This window comes from Pieris brassicae, chromosome 5 (genome assembly GCF_905147105.1).
Source record: "Pieris brassicae chromosome 5, ilPieBrab1.1, whole genome shotgun sequence".
Taxonomy (NCBI): domain Eukaryota; kingdom Metazoa; phylum Arthropoda; class Insecta; order Lepidoptera; family Pieridae; genus Pieris; species Pieris brassicae.
This window is the reverse complement of record NC_059669.1, coordinates 19,601,339-19,620,176: the sequence shown is the minus strand read 5'-3', so window position 1 is coordinate 19,620,176 and position 18,838 is coordinate 19,601,339. Positions and strand designations below refer to the sequence as shown.

General features: G+C 30.8%; 1 protein-coding gene across 2 annotated transcripts; it reads left to right on the top strand.

Annotated features, from left to right (window-relative positions):
• The first annotated feature begins 273 nt into the window (after window positions 1–273).
• Window positions 274–10,914, top strand: LOC123709756 (orcokinin peptides-like). Of its 2 annotated transcripts, XM_045661289.1 has the most exons (7): window positions 274–352; window positions 5,043–5,122; window positions 6,311–6,350; window positions 7,463–7,565; window positions 7,799–7,885; window positions 9,452–9,571; window positions 10,487–10,914. In XM_045661289.1, exons 2-7 carry the CDS (start codon window positions 5,048–5,050, stop codon window positions 10,596–10,598), a joined length of 537 nt encoding a protein of 178 aa, XP_045517245.1. In that variant the 5' UTR covers window positions 274–352; window positions 5,043–5,047; the 3' UTR covers window positions 10,599–10,914. The 2 variants fall into 2 exon arrangements, with proteins under 2 accessions (XP_045517245.1, XP_045517243.1); XM_045661287.1 differs by lacking the exons at window positions 7,463–7,565; window positions 7,799–7,885; window positions 9,452–9,571; window positions 10,487–10,914 and adding an exon at window positions 6,658–7,261.
• The last annotated feature ends 7,924 nt before the right edge of the window (window positions 10,915–18,838 follow it).

Here is an 18,838-nt window from a genome sequence, read left to right as displayed (position 1 = left end):
ATGCGAATAAAAAAATCTTCCAGCATAACGTTAGTGTCATTTAAACAGTAACATAATAGTGTTTTAATAAGACACCCCCCATATTAATAATAATAATTAAAAATTGACAAATAATGAATACAGTTACATATTTATTTTATCTTTTAAAGAGACAGTATCATAATAAAATAGGGATGACAATAGGTAATTGGTAATAGAGGATACGTGAGGCAGCTTGTTGCATTAACGAGGCGTGGGGCGGACCGCCCGCCCAAACCTCCCAACCATATAAAAGCCGCTCTCAAGTCTTCCACGGCATAACGCACCACATCACCGACTTAACAACAATCCCAAACCAGCATTATTGTGAAAGGTAAGAGAAATATATTTTATCTTAAAATTTAAAGTTAAATAACAATTTAAATATATGTTGCTTTCGTATACCTTTAGAGAGTTATTCGAAAGTTATTTTTTTATAGAAATACAATTTAACTAAATAAACAATTTTAGTTGCATTTTTTATTCTTGATTTTACGAAACAATATAATATAATCACAATATGTTACATTAGAAAACCGCTGTGCTTTGTATTAATGTAACCATAGCAGTCTTGTTTAGGAGCGCGACAAACGAATATAAAAGTAGTTTTTTAATTTACAACTTATCTTGGTTAATGTTAGGGTATCTAATATCTGATTGGGTAGACCATTTATTAGCTGCGGTAGCAAATACACCAACGATACAAGATAGCTTTAGTATATCTTTTATTCGCAGCTGGTCCTCATATAGTTCTTTGAATATTTTAAAATCAAAACTTAATTTTTTAACAATATAATGAATATAGTTAAATACACGCATTAATATTTGTAAATGACGATACATATCATTGGTAAAACTTTTCTATTATTTTGATCACCAATTCAATATCTAAAAATATTCCATTCAAAAATCCTAAGCAATCATTATATTAGTCACACGTGTAATATCTTCAAGGTAAATGTAGAAAAGTAGATCAACAGATTAATTCTGAACTTAATGATACCAATTTTTATGAATTGAATGCAGAGTCTGATATATATGAAATGGTTTAGTATATATTTTATAAAAATAGGTATTGTTGGATAGGACAGGGATTTTTTAAATTTAATCCCTCTCTAAATAAATATTTAAAGTGGTTATGAAGTCGTAAAAATAATATTATAAATCGATGAAATTACGGTTACCAGTGTGTATTTATTTGTTGGTATTTATAAAAAACCACACTTATAAGTTATTTCAAGGATATAAAGAATTTTCAATGATCTTGGTAACTTTTAGTAAAATTGTCCAATTCAATACACGGTCGATTTACTCTCATCTCCAGAGATTTAACTTTCTTAAATCTTAATACATTGGAGACGAACTGTCAAAGTTTCTTCTTAAATTAATGTTGTATGTATAAGTTTTCCTGGAATAGATATATATTATTATTTGTAATTAGGAAATCTTATTATTAATAAATTTTTAAAGGCAGATACAGAAAAGTAAATGTATGTTTTGCTTATATATATATTGGTTAGTAGAGTAGAAAACATGTTTAATCGCGAGGGTAACAGTTTTGTAAGACAAAAACGTACTAATCTTGTAATAAGACTTTGGGCGATTGTTATACATTTGTGCGTTAAAATCATTTTATTAGTTTTCGTTGTTGTCATTCGTTCGTATTATCTTTGATGTATGATATTTTTAACTAGTTAACTCACGTACATATTAAATAATATCGTACTGCACTCGTAATTAGAAACCACATAAATTGTTTGTTACCCGGGAAATCCGGCTCAAATTGTCTTTTTTTCTCATTCAATATCTCATTGTAAACCAAATTTGAAACAAAATGCGTCTCCACATATAACACTCTCTGTTTGTATGACATTATCATTGTAAATGTAAAAATATGGATGAAAATTCTTAAAATCTGTTTTCTCTTTCACCTTATTCATTTATTATTAACAGGGTACGTCTAGTGTGCTTTCAAAGACCTTTATGTAATCCTATATACATGAAAGATCACATTTTCTATACAAAGAACATCATAAAGCGATTACGAATTCTCTATACCTTAGGGACCCTACATTTGTATTTACAGTGACAAGTAACAAGGCAAATAGCCTTACTATTACAACTAATATACTGACAGCTTAAAAATTTATATATATGTTTCTACTGATACGAGTATGAGTCTAGAATATTATCTATGACAAACCAAAGTTGTCAAACAGCATTAATATATAAACTACTTTATATTTTCTTTAGGCCTGATTTAGACAGATGCTATAAAATTGTATAATTATGGGCAATGTTTAATATTAACCCCTGTTCTAGAATCTATGGCTTAAAATATCATACTTCATTTAAAATAATAGCGAATATATTTCATGTTTATTTTTCTTTCTAACGCAAGACGAGGCTTTCAGTTATACCCTAATTCAGTAGCTATATACGAATGAAAATTAAATGCTATGCATTTCAATAACATATTCGAAAATAATTAAAGAAGTTCGTTTATATCCGTAAACTGTTATAAAAACCATGTTTGTACCGCAAAGGTACAATGTAATATAATCATCAAGTAAACAAACATTGTTTATTAAAACTTGGCACGCAAATTAATCACGAAGAAATATTTGAGATTTAACTCCCTCATGTACAAAGGTTTACACAACTTAGTGAAACGTATAAAATAAAAGTTTTGAGTCGATTTTCGTATGGAATCCTTTTTTTAGCTTAGAAATATTGAACGGTGTACACGTTAACGCATTTCAAAAATCTAAGCAGTTCAATAACACTGCTTTAACTAAAACACTGATAAACACATTTTGACAGTGGACAGATGACAGTGGTTTGAATATGTCAAATGGGTTAAGGTCTCAAAACGGCCTTTCCGTGTTAGTTCTATGTGTAAGTCTTCTAAAGGCCTTCCCATATAGTTGAATTTCAAAACGGGATATAAATATCTATTTAAATCACTGCAATAGTTTTAACATACAGTGGAAGGATTACTATTTTACATTTGGGCTGAAACACCTAAGGTACATTTATTAATTTGATTAACCCTCACTAAAATATTCACCGTCACTTAACCCCCCACTAATGAAAACGCCTGTCGCCTTTCAAATTGAAATATATTTTTATTACGACTAAGTGCAATCCAAGGCTGTGAGCAACGGTTTAATTATACAATACTCGAAGAACATTAATTCGAATACTGTCAATGCATTAATAAAATAAGAAGAATTATTATTTTATTTCCATTTCTTCATTGGCATCAAAAAAATAAGGAGTGTTTTTGACTCTGTTTGACTACCAGACGAGACGAATAATTTATAGGAAATCATTGAGTGCAGTAATACTTTTTAAAATAAATTAAAGTCTTCTTTAAACAAAGTAGCCTATGTACAATATTTAAGATACTCTTGATATCTTGGGAATAAACAGGATATTATGCACACAACAGTGGGATCTGATCGTATTTCTTTCAAAACGATAAGACTCCTTTAATGTAGAATATTATTAAATAATTTAGGAGTAAATAACTTAGTTTACACTTAGGTAGTCATAGTTATGACTACCACAAAATTCCGCGTACCCTATACCTTCGTATACAAACTTTAGAGTACCTTGACGAGTTGACACAATTACAAAATGTTGCTCAGTTACTGTACAACTTTTAATCAGGATGCGATACTGAGTGCGACGTGTTTGTTTTCGATGTGATGTTAATTTCCTAATGTCGAACCACTGATGGCATATCCTTGGTTTGGTGTACAAAATCTTAATATTGAATCGAGATATCAACCGCCAACACTATTGGAAGTTTCATGGCGTTTTTTCGTTTATTACATTTTTAATTAATGTAATAAAATGCTAAATATGACGTTGAGAATGTATCATAAAACTATATGTTGAAAATGAATGTAAGGTATTAATTCTGTGAATAAATTTAAATACAGGAATTCTATACAGAAATTTATTTTCAGAAAAGTGTCTTTACAATGATATTAAAAATATACATGTAAAAGTAGTCATTAAATGAACACCTCTTTTAACAGTATTTATGGTGAGTTTGATAAATAGTCCCTCAATTTATCACTGAACATTGTCACGACGACTTGCAGCTCGTGTAAATGATGCGTGAACACACAGCACATGTCGATATTGTGTATTGAAAACATTGTACATATATACGTTTGTATCTATATATTTTTTAATAAAATTATTTACGATACGTATTAGTATACTTATTCATAGAAATAATGCCGCTAGAGTTAGAAGTTAGTTACTCCTGACCTCGTTGTTTTGCGATACTTTTAAGCGGTTTTGTGATGGTTCTTTTAAAGATCTTATAATTTTTTGTGGTAATAAACCAATTCATAGAGCAAAAATTATGTTATTTAAGTTGTGACTTTGATTATTCAAATAATCTTTAGACATGATGTAGTGATATATTTTAGTGTACTCAAAAGGATTATGAAAAAGCTCTCTTTTACTAGGCTTTGCTCTTGCATAAAAGAAGCCTTAAATATCAGGCACACATTACGACAATCTTGCAAGAAGCAGGCATCGTAGCTTATAGCAATTTTACTGTAGCAATATGCTACGAAATCGTAGAGGCCGTGTATTGAGGCCAATATGGTTCACAAACTAAAACAAACAAGATTATTGTTATGTGGACTTGTGTTGGGATATTTCAGAAGTTTCCCTGTTTAGAGGTGATATAATCATCGTCTAATATGTTTAATTATCTACTATGTGGTTGAGTAAAAAATAAGTTTAGTTAAACCAGCTATTTCCCTGTTATACATATCTTACGACAAATATAAAAAAAAATGATTCTTACCTCTAAACTAATTTTGATGATCGCAAAAAAAAATTAAATAAGTGAATAAAGTTATTACGGTATTGTTATGTCACTGAACTTTACCTAGGCCACGTGAAATTTACTTATAAAACCCTATGTTTGTTAAATTTTATATTACAATTGGACTCGATGTTGGGGCTGTATATTTAATTAATTTTTTTTACAGAAATAATGCTACGTGTCAGCAGATTTGTGGCGTTTGCCGTGGTTACGTTAGTTGTTTGCTGCAATGCTGACCCTCGTCAGGTAGGAACCAAATTATTGTTTAACAAAAACAAAGTAATTGCCATATTATGGATTCCATGGGTTTCAACATTCCAGTATCTGACAGATTACGGTTTATACCCGTAATTCAGAGCATACTAAGAAGCCTTACCTTGTTCGTAAATTGTAGTAGATACCTTTAGCAGTCTTTATTTTATAATAATTGAAAAATCATATAATGAGCAATGAATTGTTAGCGATGGATATTTGCAAAAATCTCACGTTTTCCGTCAGTTATAATTTTGAAAATTTTATCGAGTCCAGAGCTTACGAAAATTACATTTCTTAATTGGAAAATGTTAATTGGGTGAATAATTTAGTCTTTACTTATAATTGCTAGCTCTGTTTTTGAGACATTTTGATAACGAATTAAATTTCCAAATAAATTCCTTTCATATTCAGAGAATGGTATAGGCCCATAAAAATAGACATTGTTGTAGAGTAAACATGTGCAAATACTATCTAGAGTATTTTAAAATTCTTCGTATTCCTCGGGACTATCCGATTGTGAAAATTTATTAGAACAAAGAAAACCTTTTGTAGTATGACAAACATAACTACTTGTGTGCGTATCACGATTTTCTCATATTCAAGTATTTACGGACCGAACTCGTATTGACTCTAAGAAAGCAAATAAAATATGTTATTACAAAGGGTTTCATAGGTGATGCCACATATTTTATGAATACTTTTCTACATTTTAATAAAATATCCTTAACGCACATACATAGAATATATTTTAACAAACAATACTCAAACTCAAAATAACTCTATTTAAACAAGTGCGCTTATGAACGTCAGAAAAGAAGTTAAATTAATTGTAAACTTACATTTACTACCAGTTCGCAATTCAAGGGCGTAGAGCGGGAAAGAAGAACTGGCAAGAAACTTTCCGCCATTCTTTTTAATCGCTAAAGTTTTGAGTCATACAAATTGTTTGAACTAGAGCAAATAAATCCCAAGGATCAGCATCATTTAAATATACGTCACATTTATAAAAAGCTTTAATGCAATTTACGTTTACCGAGGGCTTTTAATTTATTTAGTGATAATTCTCTAATTCCGCTTGGGAGTTTGTTGTAAAAACAATTTCCATATAAGGAATGGTTTACTCTACCTATACATACATTTTTCATGCATAATTTTTGTAACATATTTATTATTTTACAGGAGCAAGAAGAGCACAACGCAGCTGATCGTTACGACAATGGTAAGATACTACTTAACTAAAAATACGGCACAGTTACCTGAGCACCTTATGGTTTTCACACCAATTTGGTAATTCAATCACTTAACTTATAAAGCCACTCAGTGTTCTCCTTTAACCCCGTGCACAGTATCTTAAAGTCTTCACAATAATTGACTTTTTGCACACTTTCACAATTCACGACTCTTGGTGATGGATTCGCACAGTTCTTAACGCACAAGCTTTTTGGGCACATTATTGGTAAGTACATACATATTGCTTTGCTTTACAAATACATAACGATTATTTCAATAGCTATTATTTCTTACAGAGATAAGAGAAAGACAGGAATTGGAAAGGTTTCTACATTTTATATTGCAATCGCAAATGAGGAACGGGTATCAACGGAATCTGGATGGCATCGGAGGCACTTTATTGGGCCGAAGTCTTGGAAATGGAAGAATTACTGATGGACTTGGTGGCAGTAGCCTTTTGGGAAGAAGCCTTACGGGTGGCAAAAATTTGGACAACTTAGGTGGTTCAACTCTACTTGGTAGAAGTATTGACAATGAACATTACGCACGATTTGTTGATTCTCTTGGTGGGGGAAATTTTGTCCGTACCCTAGACTCCATTGGTGGGGCAAATTTCGTACGAAATCTGGATTCTATCGGTGGGGGTAACCTGGTAAAGAAGAACTTAGATGCCATAGGTGGACCGAATCTAGTCAAACGGCACGTTGACTCTCTTGGCGGAGGTAACTTCGTACGCAACTTAGATTCTATCGGAGGGGGAAACTTTGTCCGTGAGCTTGATTCCATAGGAGGTGGCAACTTAGTGTGAATATAGATTAATCAATTTATTAGTGATATCATCTGCAAGCTGTAACTATCAATTTATTTTAATGTATGTGATTCTGAATTAAAAATAAATATGCATAATACATTCGTTTTTTTACCCTGCATTTTAGAGCCAATTTCCTAAAGAACATTAAGTAAATTCGCTTAGAAACATATCCTTTAAGCCTTTCTCGTATTTTAACATAAGGGTATATTAAGTATCAAAACAGGTAAGTATAAGATGGAATCATATTTACGGCTTGTAAATTATATTCTATACTCCGTTTATTAATATAGGTAACAAACCACAAAACCTCGAGTCTATAGGACACAATTTGGTGAGGCAAGTCCGCGAGGCTCATCGCATGTCACATTTGGGAAGACGCTATGAATATATAAGGTAATTACTACAATACTACATATTAGCTTCAATGTCTGAGAATTATAACGAGAGACACTTCAGTCAGTATCATATAAATATAGAATCAGTTAATTGCCATCGACCATCTCATTTCATACATGTGAAAAACGTTTGAACATATTAATCGTTCGAAATTTTATTTATTTACGCGACGCTATTATTTATAAACTATATGACTGTTGACTATTAATTAAAAATATATTATTTTTTAGTCCACTTGGTAGAAATCTGGTTGCGCCATTCGAATACGGATATTACGGAGATGGTCTGCCAAAACGAAACTTTGATGAAATCGACCGGTGAGTACTAGTTATTATCAATTGTATCGTTTATATATCAGAAGTAGTGTATACTAACTTATTAAATCATCATAAATAAAATATAATTTACCAAAATTTCAACATTTTAACACTTCTACTTAATATAAGTATTTTTCGTATAGTTTACGAAACTACTTAGTGATGATTCCAGTTTGTAGTAAAGCAAAAGTAAAAAATATTAATTATTAATATTCGCAGAGCCTTCTTTAACATATCTATGACATTCCATTAATTATAAAATCTCTCTCTTCATTTTATTTTCTTTAGCACCGGAATGTTTTGTCGTTCACTTAAATAAAATTAAAGAACGCCCCAAAATTTTCGAATCCAATTCTTTCAAATTTTCTTTCGACTTAAATCGATGAAATAAATTAAGAGTTACGGGTGTCATAGCCGTAAAAATCGACCAATACCCCAAATTTGGTTCATATTAACCTAAAGACACTTTGAAGCTTTTTATTTTCCGTTTACCGTCTTATCTGTCCCTTGGAAAAGCTTTACTAACTTCTAACGAGCTTAAACTTTGGTCAATACTGGGTAGGACAAAATAATGGTCGTGCTTATGAATTTGAAATGATCTTACTAAATTTGCAAGACATATAGCACACAGGGGAAATCCGTTTGTTTAGTCCGTCACACGATTTCAACTTTGTATGAGTTGTTTGTAGTTTTAAACGGTTAACTGCTTGTATATATTTTGATTTATATTATTAACATTGAATAATGCTATGTAATAATTTATTCTTTTAGTATTTATATACAATTGAACTAGTATACTATAATTCGTAACGTACAATTTAATCTCAACATAAAAATAAATAAATAAAATTAATCAAAGATTGCCACAGAGTACCCTTGATGCTGACGCCATTTACCCGCTGTGTTGTCTTTTAATGTTATTCTTACTTTGTCAACTTTGATGGCAAGAACTAAACATTCGAATAATACTTATTAAACGCCTACAAATGTAGAAATTTCCAAACAATTTGTAAACATCAAGTTCCCGGCTATAGATGGCGTAATATGACAAAATTTCAACTTACCCTGCAAGTCACTCGATGTCGGAACCACAAAAACATCGAATTATGTAAATAATGAAATTCACGTTTAAATTCATTTCTAAGAGGCCTATTTTGTTAAAAGAATTTATAAAAGAAATCTTTAAGCAAACTTTTGAAGAATCTTCTAAAAGCACTTCTGGCATATATTTTATAGTAACCTACTATGGGCTCAGAAAGTTTGTTCTATAAAGGGGAGCGGAGAAGAGTCGTTTGTTAATATTTAGAACAGTAATATAACGAAATTGATTTTCATTGTTTTATGAACTCTTTCTACTTTTTTTTTTGCTTTTTGAATATATTTATACTTCCTATTTGTGGAACCGCTAGCATTTAGATTAGACATCTAGATGTCTGATGCCATTGGTAATCTAAATTATTAAATTAAAAGCAGCTTTTTATTTTCGTCAGGATCGAACCCTGGATCTTCGAGTTCTCTCTCAACTAAGGTGATTTATCTAAAACTAACAATTTTAAACTTATTCAGATCGAACTTGAACACATTTGTGAAGAAGCGAAACTTCGACGAAATAGACCAGTCGTCCATGCCCTTCCCGTTCAAGAGATTCTACCCGTTCATGGGACCTAACTACGTGGACATCCCAGTGTAAGAATTGAGTTACTTTTTTAAATTACTACCATTATTAAAGTAGCCTTAATAGTTTAAAGATAAGAGGTCTCAAAATCAAAAATATAACTAACAGTACCTCGTTTCGTTTTAGATAAATATATAAGTGTAATATTATGCTGTGATATATTTAAAATATCATATACAATCATCAAAACTAATTATTATTATTACCCGATTCCAATTCTCAACTCTCAAAGCTAGTTCAACTCCAATGTTAATATTTAATTAGAAATGTTCGTAGTGAAATCTAAATATGAAATATCAAAACTTACATCGCAGCTTGTGAAACTTTGGACCGCAAAACTCTTAGAGATCTTTTGATATTGGTATCATAGCAAAGTTAAAGGTCACATTTATTAGTGAAATTTGTAGCTAAGCCATCACACCCACTTTGGGTAATCGGATTATCCTTTTCAAACAATAGCGTGAGCGTATTAAAATCTTTGTTACTTCCGTCTTGATATATATATTGGTTTTGCATAGCAATTTTGTCCAAGTCATATTCTTTTTTAATAACGTAAAAAAATTAAAATTTTCCAGTCCAAAGTTTTATTTACCGTGTAAGAATAATTAATTTTAAGATGATTGATGATTTAATTACCACCGAGGCTGGTGACAGTGGTGATTATAATAATATTTTACGCATACCTTAGTGCTTAACACTTTGATAAACTTGTGGTATAAGTTTACTCTATACGCTAAAACTTCTTTGATTATATTTTTGGCGCCAAATCAAAATTGACAGTTACTACAACACTCCCATCAGAAAACTCTATTTGAAATAGATATCATTTTGTGTTTCTATAAAGTTTATGGAAATTCACGAAGTACACAGATAAAATTCACATAGACAATAACGGAATAAAGCTTTAATTAAGATAATATTTTCAGCTCAAGCCTAGACAAGAAGCGCTACAGACCCGATTATCCTATGGACGAAATTGACTTCTCACAGTTCCCTATTGGTTCTAAAAGATCGGAAAATACCCACTCTCTACGATAATCAGTATGCAGTAAACATCCTAAAAGGCTCAATCGCTACGTATTAAGATATTTGTCTCGCTTTCTTGGAATACATTGACACGATATAAACTTTACTTCTTTTTATTTAAAACATCATAAACAAAATTGTTTATTGGTTATCATTATATGAATAAAGTTATGTATTCTATATTAGATATATTTTTAATCTGACTGTAATTTTATTAGAAGAAAATTAAACGCTTTTAATATAAAAAAATATTTATCCTTGTAAGAAATTGTATGTTAGTTAAATGTTGTTACACATATTACATAGGTATAATTATTTATTGTAAAATAAGGAGGGATTACAGTCCTAAAATCTTAATTATACTAAACTAGTGTAAATATATTTTACAAATTAACTTCAAAATCCAAAAATATGTGAATGATATTATTTCATTAAATAAACCTTTATTTAAATATATAATTGCTTTCATTGAAAAAACAACTTATCACAACAAAAAAAACGAGCAGTACTTATTTTATTGTTCTAAGTAGTACTAAAACTTAGAAATGAAAATCAAAACAACATAAACTATTACATCTAGTCTATCCTTCAAACTCAAAATGGCTTTATTCATTTAGGTGACAAGTATACTTATGAACGTCAGAAAAGCTAAATTAATTGCAAATTTACAATTACTACCAGTTCGCAAGTCAAGGGAACTTTGAAGGGCATGAAGTTTTGGCAGGAAGCTTTCCGTCACTCTTTTTAATCGCTAAGTTTTGAGTCATTAAAATTGTTTGAACTAGCGCAAATCAATCCCGAGGACTAGGTCATTTAAATATACGTAAAATTATAAAAAGCTATATTAAATAATTTACGTTTAACAAGGTCTTTCATTTAGTGATAATTCTCAAATTTCGCTTGGGAGAGTGTTGTAAAAACGAATGTAATTTCCATATAAGAAGTGGTTTATCATCTGGAACCTGGCTGGTCGTACACTCAAATTAGTTCTGTTTTGAGTATTATACTGGTGAAAGTCACCATTTGTTTTAAAATCGTTTATATTTTTTGTACATACAACAAGGCTTCAAGAATATATTGACCAGATAGTGTTATAACATTGAATTCCTTAAACCGACTCCCTTGGGGAAATACAATATTTAAAAAAAAACAGCTAACGGACAAACATTGCCATAATATAAAAAAAGCTAACAGAGAACTGCTCAAAATAGCATAACAGAAAATACCGCAATTCTATTGCATTTTTAAAACATCAATGAACTAAAATCTTTATTGTTTTAGTTCTTTTAAACATAATAAAATACGAGATTAGCTATCGCATGACCTGTTTGCGGCTTTATTAAAAAAACGGAAATGAGAACTGTTCATTGAAGCGCCCACTTGTCCCGAAGGTAAACTCAAACAATACAATTACCAATTTTCCGACCCCAATATTTATTTACTATTCCATACTTTTTGGTGCAAACGGAACTAATTAAATAATATAGATTTGCTTGTAATAATTTTCGATATAATATAGTTGCGCAGTGAAATCTTAATCTAAAGTAAATTTCAAGGAATTGTGGTAGGCGAAACAATGGACTAAAGTTACTATTAAACCTCGCTTTATACAGTAAGATTTCACAGTAAAGCTTTTCATGTACTGTGGTCTTCAGGATCAGGTGAACCTCGAAACCGTTTAAATTCCAATAAGTCAAATACTTACGATGATATGACACTACGTAAGTGTTCATGAGTAATATTAGTCAACATCAAGTAAACATTACCCCCTGTTCTTTAAAAACATGATATTTGAGACATGTATAGATTATAAAATATGAAAATAATAGATGTAAGACACTCAAAAAAGTTACGATTGGGAATGTCTAAATGGATGAATGATCAAAAATACCTTTACATGAAATAGCCCAGTGGAAAGTAAAATAGAGGATGCTCACAAGAAATCTGAATAAATGAAATAAAAGAGGTAGCGGGAAATATTAGTAAATAATAGCGAAAATAAGAGGCTAAAGGATTAGGAGGGAGGGAGGGACACTCTACATGCATTACATCCACTCCCAATAACGACAACTGAGTAATAAAGTACTTTTTAAGTTTCTAAAATTTGTAAAAACTGCGCAGCTGTGTACCCTTTTCTCGCTTTATTTATTTAGCCCGCAATAAACTCGACATCATGCATACGAACATTCTAGGAAATTCGTTCTTTTCTTTTCAAAGAGGAATTGCTTGTCTGTAGTTGACCATGACTAATAAGTAGGAGTCATGGATTATCTATACGTTTTTCTTCTCCACTTTTCACGTCAACTCTCTATAAAGCCCTTTAGTGTCGTTTTTAGACTGTAACAAACTTAATGTAATAATTATAATACTCGAATTTAGGCTATTTGTATTTTATTGATTATGGTTTCTTATTTTGTTCCGCAATGGAAAAGTGCAGAGCAAAGCATTACATTCTAAGTGGTCTATAATATAAAAAAAGCTCACATAGATATATCATTGGACATACTGTAAGGATGTATGTAGTGTCACGTCGGTATGTGTAGCGTCGTGATGAGAAGCGCTTTAAGCTAATTAAAGTTCGTGCCGATAGTGCAATTATCTCGGCAAATAGCTGCTTTGTGTTAGTCACACTCGACATATAGTTTAAGAGTAGTCTGTGCCTATGGACATAATGATTTTTATTTCCTTTATGAAGATCTGTACTCCCCGGACCATGAGACAGGCACATGTTTTATTATTAAATATTTCGTTTGTTATGTATATACAATTTTGCGTATTTTGCGTCTGACGTTGTAATTATTTCACCATCGAAATAAAAAATAAACATAGGTACACAAACGGACATAAACGCCTGACCGAACACTTCCCTTTCTATGACCTAAGTAAATATTTTTTATATACACGCTCATTCTAAAGCACGTCTAGGTAAAAGCTATTGTGTTAAAAACACAAAATCGTTATAATTAAATTAAAATGAATTACTGTAAAATTCAACAAAACAATTATATATTTAATTAATATTGTATCCTTAGGATATTTTGTTCCTTCACTAAAATGTTAATTAAAAGCGCCATTTTCAATGCGGTAAGAATACAAATAAATTATAAACACAATTGTAATTAGGGAGACTTAAACTTAATACCAAATAGAACGTAAATAAAGAATACATACATTTTACTTCTCTTCTATTTCCTGCTCTATAGCATAGACAATATTACAAAAACCTTTTCACGCTTAACTAATCATTAAATTCGTTTTTCATCTATGGTTTTTTGTTAAATTGTTACAGGAAAACATTTGGGTTTAAATTTTATAAAAGTATCGTTTAATCAAAAAAACTCTCGATTTAAAATGTAATAATTACAAAGACGTTCCGAGAATTCATTTGAGTCTTGAAAATCCATTGCCTATTATTGGATGTTTAATAAATATATACAACTTTTTCGGTAAGAGGTTTAATAGATGCATTATGAAATGGCTATAATTTCGTGTATAAGATGGCTAAATTGTCTGTATAACAAGAAGTCATGACCCTAGATGACCCTTTCACGCATCTTAGGAAATTTATAGAACGTGTTTCGGTACTTACACATATACTTATATATACTGGAATAACGACTGCAAAGGTATACTTAAAAAATAATTGCGGACTATTCAATATTTGTGGACTGTTATGACAGATAATACATGAACAAAATTTTTTATTATTGAGTTTTTCAGTTTGTCCTTGTTTGAATATTTTAAATAAGTGATGCTGTTGCTTTAGCTAAAAAATATTATTGAATTCGATATAGTTCAATCATAGATTTGCCTGGTTTACTATTTAACTGAACGCACCCAAGCAATACGTCCATATCGGAGAATTGATTGAAAAGCCTTTCAAACAAAGCCATGTTATACGTGAATCTCTATTTCCCGAAATTGTTAATTTGTGATATTGGACAATTATCATATATATCAAACTACTACATTGATCAAAATATTCGTGATATTATTTACTCTATTTGTTTCTTCTTTTATTTCGTATTTTCCCACTCAAATATAAAGGCGACTTTAATATTTGTACCCTGACACTAAGCACGGGCGTCAACAAATGATTCTTACTGTCGCACTTTATATTGTAAACCAATAATCATTAAATTACTGTTCTAATTGTCAACGCTTCGGTGCACGGAAAAATTGTAACTAATTTATCTTCCACTGTCTCATATTTTTTTTTGTATTCTAACTAAACTACTTTTCTGAGCGAGCCATTTAAATTAAAAATCATTTATTCATATAGGTAACACAATATACACTTATGAACGTCAAAAACAGAAATGTATATGAAATGCTTCTAATTTTACATTTACTGCCAGTTTTCGAATTAAGAGCGTAGAACGGATGAGAAGAACTGCTAAATAAACTCTCCGCCACTTTTTTAATCGCCAAGTTTTTGTTTTACAACGTAACGTAACGTTTGTAAGGAGCTACAACCATTACACCATATTCCATATGACATCTTAAGTAATTAATAATAATAAAATAAATTTAAAACAAAGATTTGTCCTCTATCAGCAGGAGGCATGTTGAAATAGGCATCAACAGCGATATTCACTTGTTTATGAGGTAATAAATGAGTGCAATTAGGCAGGTCTTATTCTCAAATAACGGCGTTAGATACGAACCTGTATCTACAGTAGGAAACGCATTAAAACTGCAGCTAAGACTGTGAAGCATTAATATTATAAGCATACTCGGTATATACATGCTGTACAAGCACTTTCGCGATACACGTAGCACCAATTATATTAATATACAGTATTAGCGGAGTATTGATCACTTATTACATTACATCCGAAGTGTTATTGGTAAAAAGCCTTCGGTTCCCTTAGCGTATCGAAATGCTAAGAATTGATGAAATTAAATTAATTCGCACAGCCTTTAGAGAGACATTATAGGAATGTTCAATGAATATTTGAGCTTTTGTGTTTTAGCTCAGGGTTAATACAATGTTATGATAGATAAATAAATACACACACAATGTGATACATACATAAAACACGGACTACAGACTGTATTTATCGTGGTAAAAGAGTTTTTTAAATGGAAACCACAATAACAAACTTTTTTAAAAAGACATTTAATGTGATTTGTAGATATTAAGACTTTACAACGCAACTTTTTGAAGATTTAATAAGGATATATATATAAAAGCGAGTAAATAAGGTTATGCAAGTATCTTTAACACAAACGAAAGACATATTGCTATTTTTGTAAATCGAGTTGGTGTTATCGTGTCACGCGTATACTATGAACTGACTAAAAAACTTAAAAGCCAAGAAACTGCGTAGCCAAATTTTAGAAATTAACATTAGACATATAGCAGAGCCTACTAGGCTGGCTCAAAGCAAGGTCAGGTCAGACATTTATACACGTCGACAGATATATTAAACTATAACAAAAAATCTAAACGAATATTATATGTCTGTGACTGGGTTACATAAAAAAAACACATCGTTACCAAAAGGTGCGAAGGCGACATAGTTTTAAATTGTTATTTCATTAATAATTAATTTAAAAAAATATGAATTAAGACAATTTAAATTGATTTAAGCACTTTCAATAATCTTATTTTCTAATAAAAATTTGCAACCGTATCAGGAAGGTAAACCATATTCATATTCTTAAATTACTTCGATGTCGCTGACAGAAATAAAACCAGAAATCCAACGAAGAGTAACCTTTTCTTATTAGTTACCTCGGCCGGCTCCTTCCTCTCTTCGTGAATTTGGAAAAATTAACAAACGAATGCTTAATCAGTACTGCCACATAGGTTTTCCGTTTGTGACGTTTTACTCATATTTATACTTACCGAGATTTATATCTTATATAGTAATAGATCAACAACGACATTAAATTAGGAAGAATTTACACATCACTTGTTTAGTCCTGTTATAACCCTTAAACGTCAGGTGTGGCAAAGTCCTTTTCATAATTAATCATCATCAGTTAGAAAATAGAAAGATAATCGCAAGTCGACAACAGTCAGTCTACGGTGAACATTGTTAGAGAGTTTCCTAATATTAATTGAGTAAATTGAATTCTTATTTGAAGTTTTTTCCTTTTTTTTTAAAGGCCTCTTGTATTTCGTTAGGTCACGCGTCACGTAATGCTATCTGTTAAAAAAAGACAATAAATTGTTGTAAACAGTATTAAAAATTTTCAAAATGGTAATTAAAAAAAATGGTATGGAATGTATTATTTATTGTGTTATGGAAGAGCTGTGAACCCTGCCTGAACTACTAATACAGGTATATTAATCTTTCTTTTTATATTTAGAAACAAAAGTGACAATAACGCAAGTTTTATTGTTAACGCAACATTACAAGTAATATTACTATTTTCATACAGAATTGGATGATGTTAGTAGCGGTATTCTTTAACTTAACATACTCGTAGATGTCGGCATAATGCTTCTGGCTATATATAGCTAGGCCCTTATACTTATCAAATTGGTTCCTCCTTCATATCAAATGGACATCTTTTTGAGACCTACAGACCAGACACTTATAAACTCGTTGTCCTGCATCAAGAGCAGTAAAAGGTATCTATCGTATTTCAAAGAGACTCAAAGAGTGCCTTTAATTAGATTCGTTAGCCGTACCTCTCACTTAACCCGTTTCTGAACCCTTTACTTGTGAACATACGTGAGTAAAATACGGGAATATAACTATTTTCAAGTTACCCTGTTCTTTTTAAATTTTAAGTGTAAACTTTAAATAACATCTTCAGTGTGTATTAAGAGTGTGCAAGTCATCTGTCACATACATTCCTACAGCACATAACCCGCGCGATATTAGTAACATTCACAATTAGTATGTTACATAATAAGAAAAAAACAGTAGCGCAGATTCCTGAATTTGATTTAAAAGTTCAAGTTATCAATTGTTCATGACATGAAGCCATCGATTTTTATATCATATTATATACACATGATGTTTCTTCAGCGTATGCGTATTAAATGCGCACATCAAAAAAAAACAAGTGTAGCCTAACCAATAGACTAAACTATTTATCAATTATAACATTTTCGATAATAAATTAATATACATCTGTAGAGCTATGCTAACCTGTGATCACTGATTCTGTTTGTTTTTTTATGTATTTAAAAAGTTTTTAGTAAGTTCTTCATAAACAATTAGTATTAGTAAGTAACTAAAATTTTACGGTAGAAGAAGTTCAAGTTAACTCTTTATGCATTCTTGCAGAATATTGGACAATGTTGTGTAAATTGGATCGTTAAAAACCCCTAAAAGAACAGTGAATTGGACATTATTTGTATTATTGTTCATTTATTTTTAGCTGTTTCGTATTCCCTCGCAAGCTCATGAAATTGACTGAGCCGATCCGAAAAAGTAGGTATATTAAACTTATTTTTTATTCTTCTACTGCATGCAAAGCAAATTCATTACATGTTTTACGTAGCTGGACGTTTAGTGGAAACAGTAACATGCTGACAACTGTGGTCCTAACTCTAAATAGATTAAACTAACTAAAATAAGATTAAACTACTGTAACACTCAAAATATAGAATTTATGTGCGTCCAAAAACCATTTTTTTTACCGGAACACGAAAAGGAAGTACTTATTATTTCTTAAGGTTATACTTCTTTTGGCAGATCAGAGAAAAATGATGAAAGTTAATTTTTACGATGTGCGCAAATCGTCAAAAAAAACGACACCCTGGAGTTAGCTATAGCTAGCTTAGAAACATTTTAGTTTTTTTGAAGTTATACTTCTTTTGGCGCGTTAGGGACAAATGATAAGAGTTAAATTTTTCTATTAGTTCTAGTGTTGTTTTTCTGCAAACCTAACATTGCGAAAGATAAAAATTATCTTGTTTCGCTAAAGAATTATAACTTCGAACGCGTGTACATAAGTACACACCCTTTTTTATTTACAAAGCTTTTTATAAACAATTAAAAAGTGGTTATGAAGACCAAAACGAGTAATTGCCTTTCTTTTCCTTATAATTCGCTAAAGAAGTCATGTTTATCATCATCGGCGCTTACAAGTCTCTAATACTTTATTAAAAAAACATCCACAAATGCTGACAATTGACGGTCAAAAGATTTTGGCCAGCCCTATGTGCGAATAAAAAACACTCTGTCAATGACAACCGGGTAACTGTAAGACATTGTAAATTGTCAAAGTCAAAACTCAAACAGTAAACGTCAAACATTCATTAAATTTTTATATTATATCGGCTA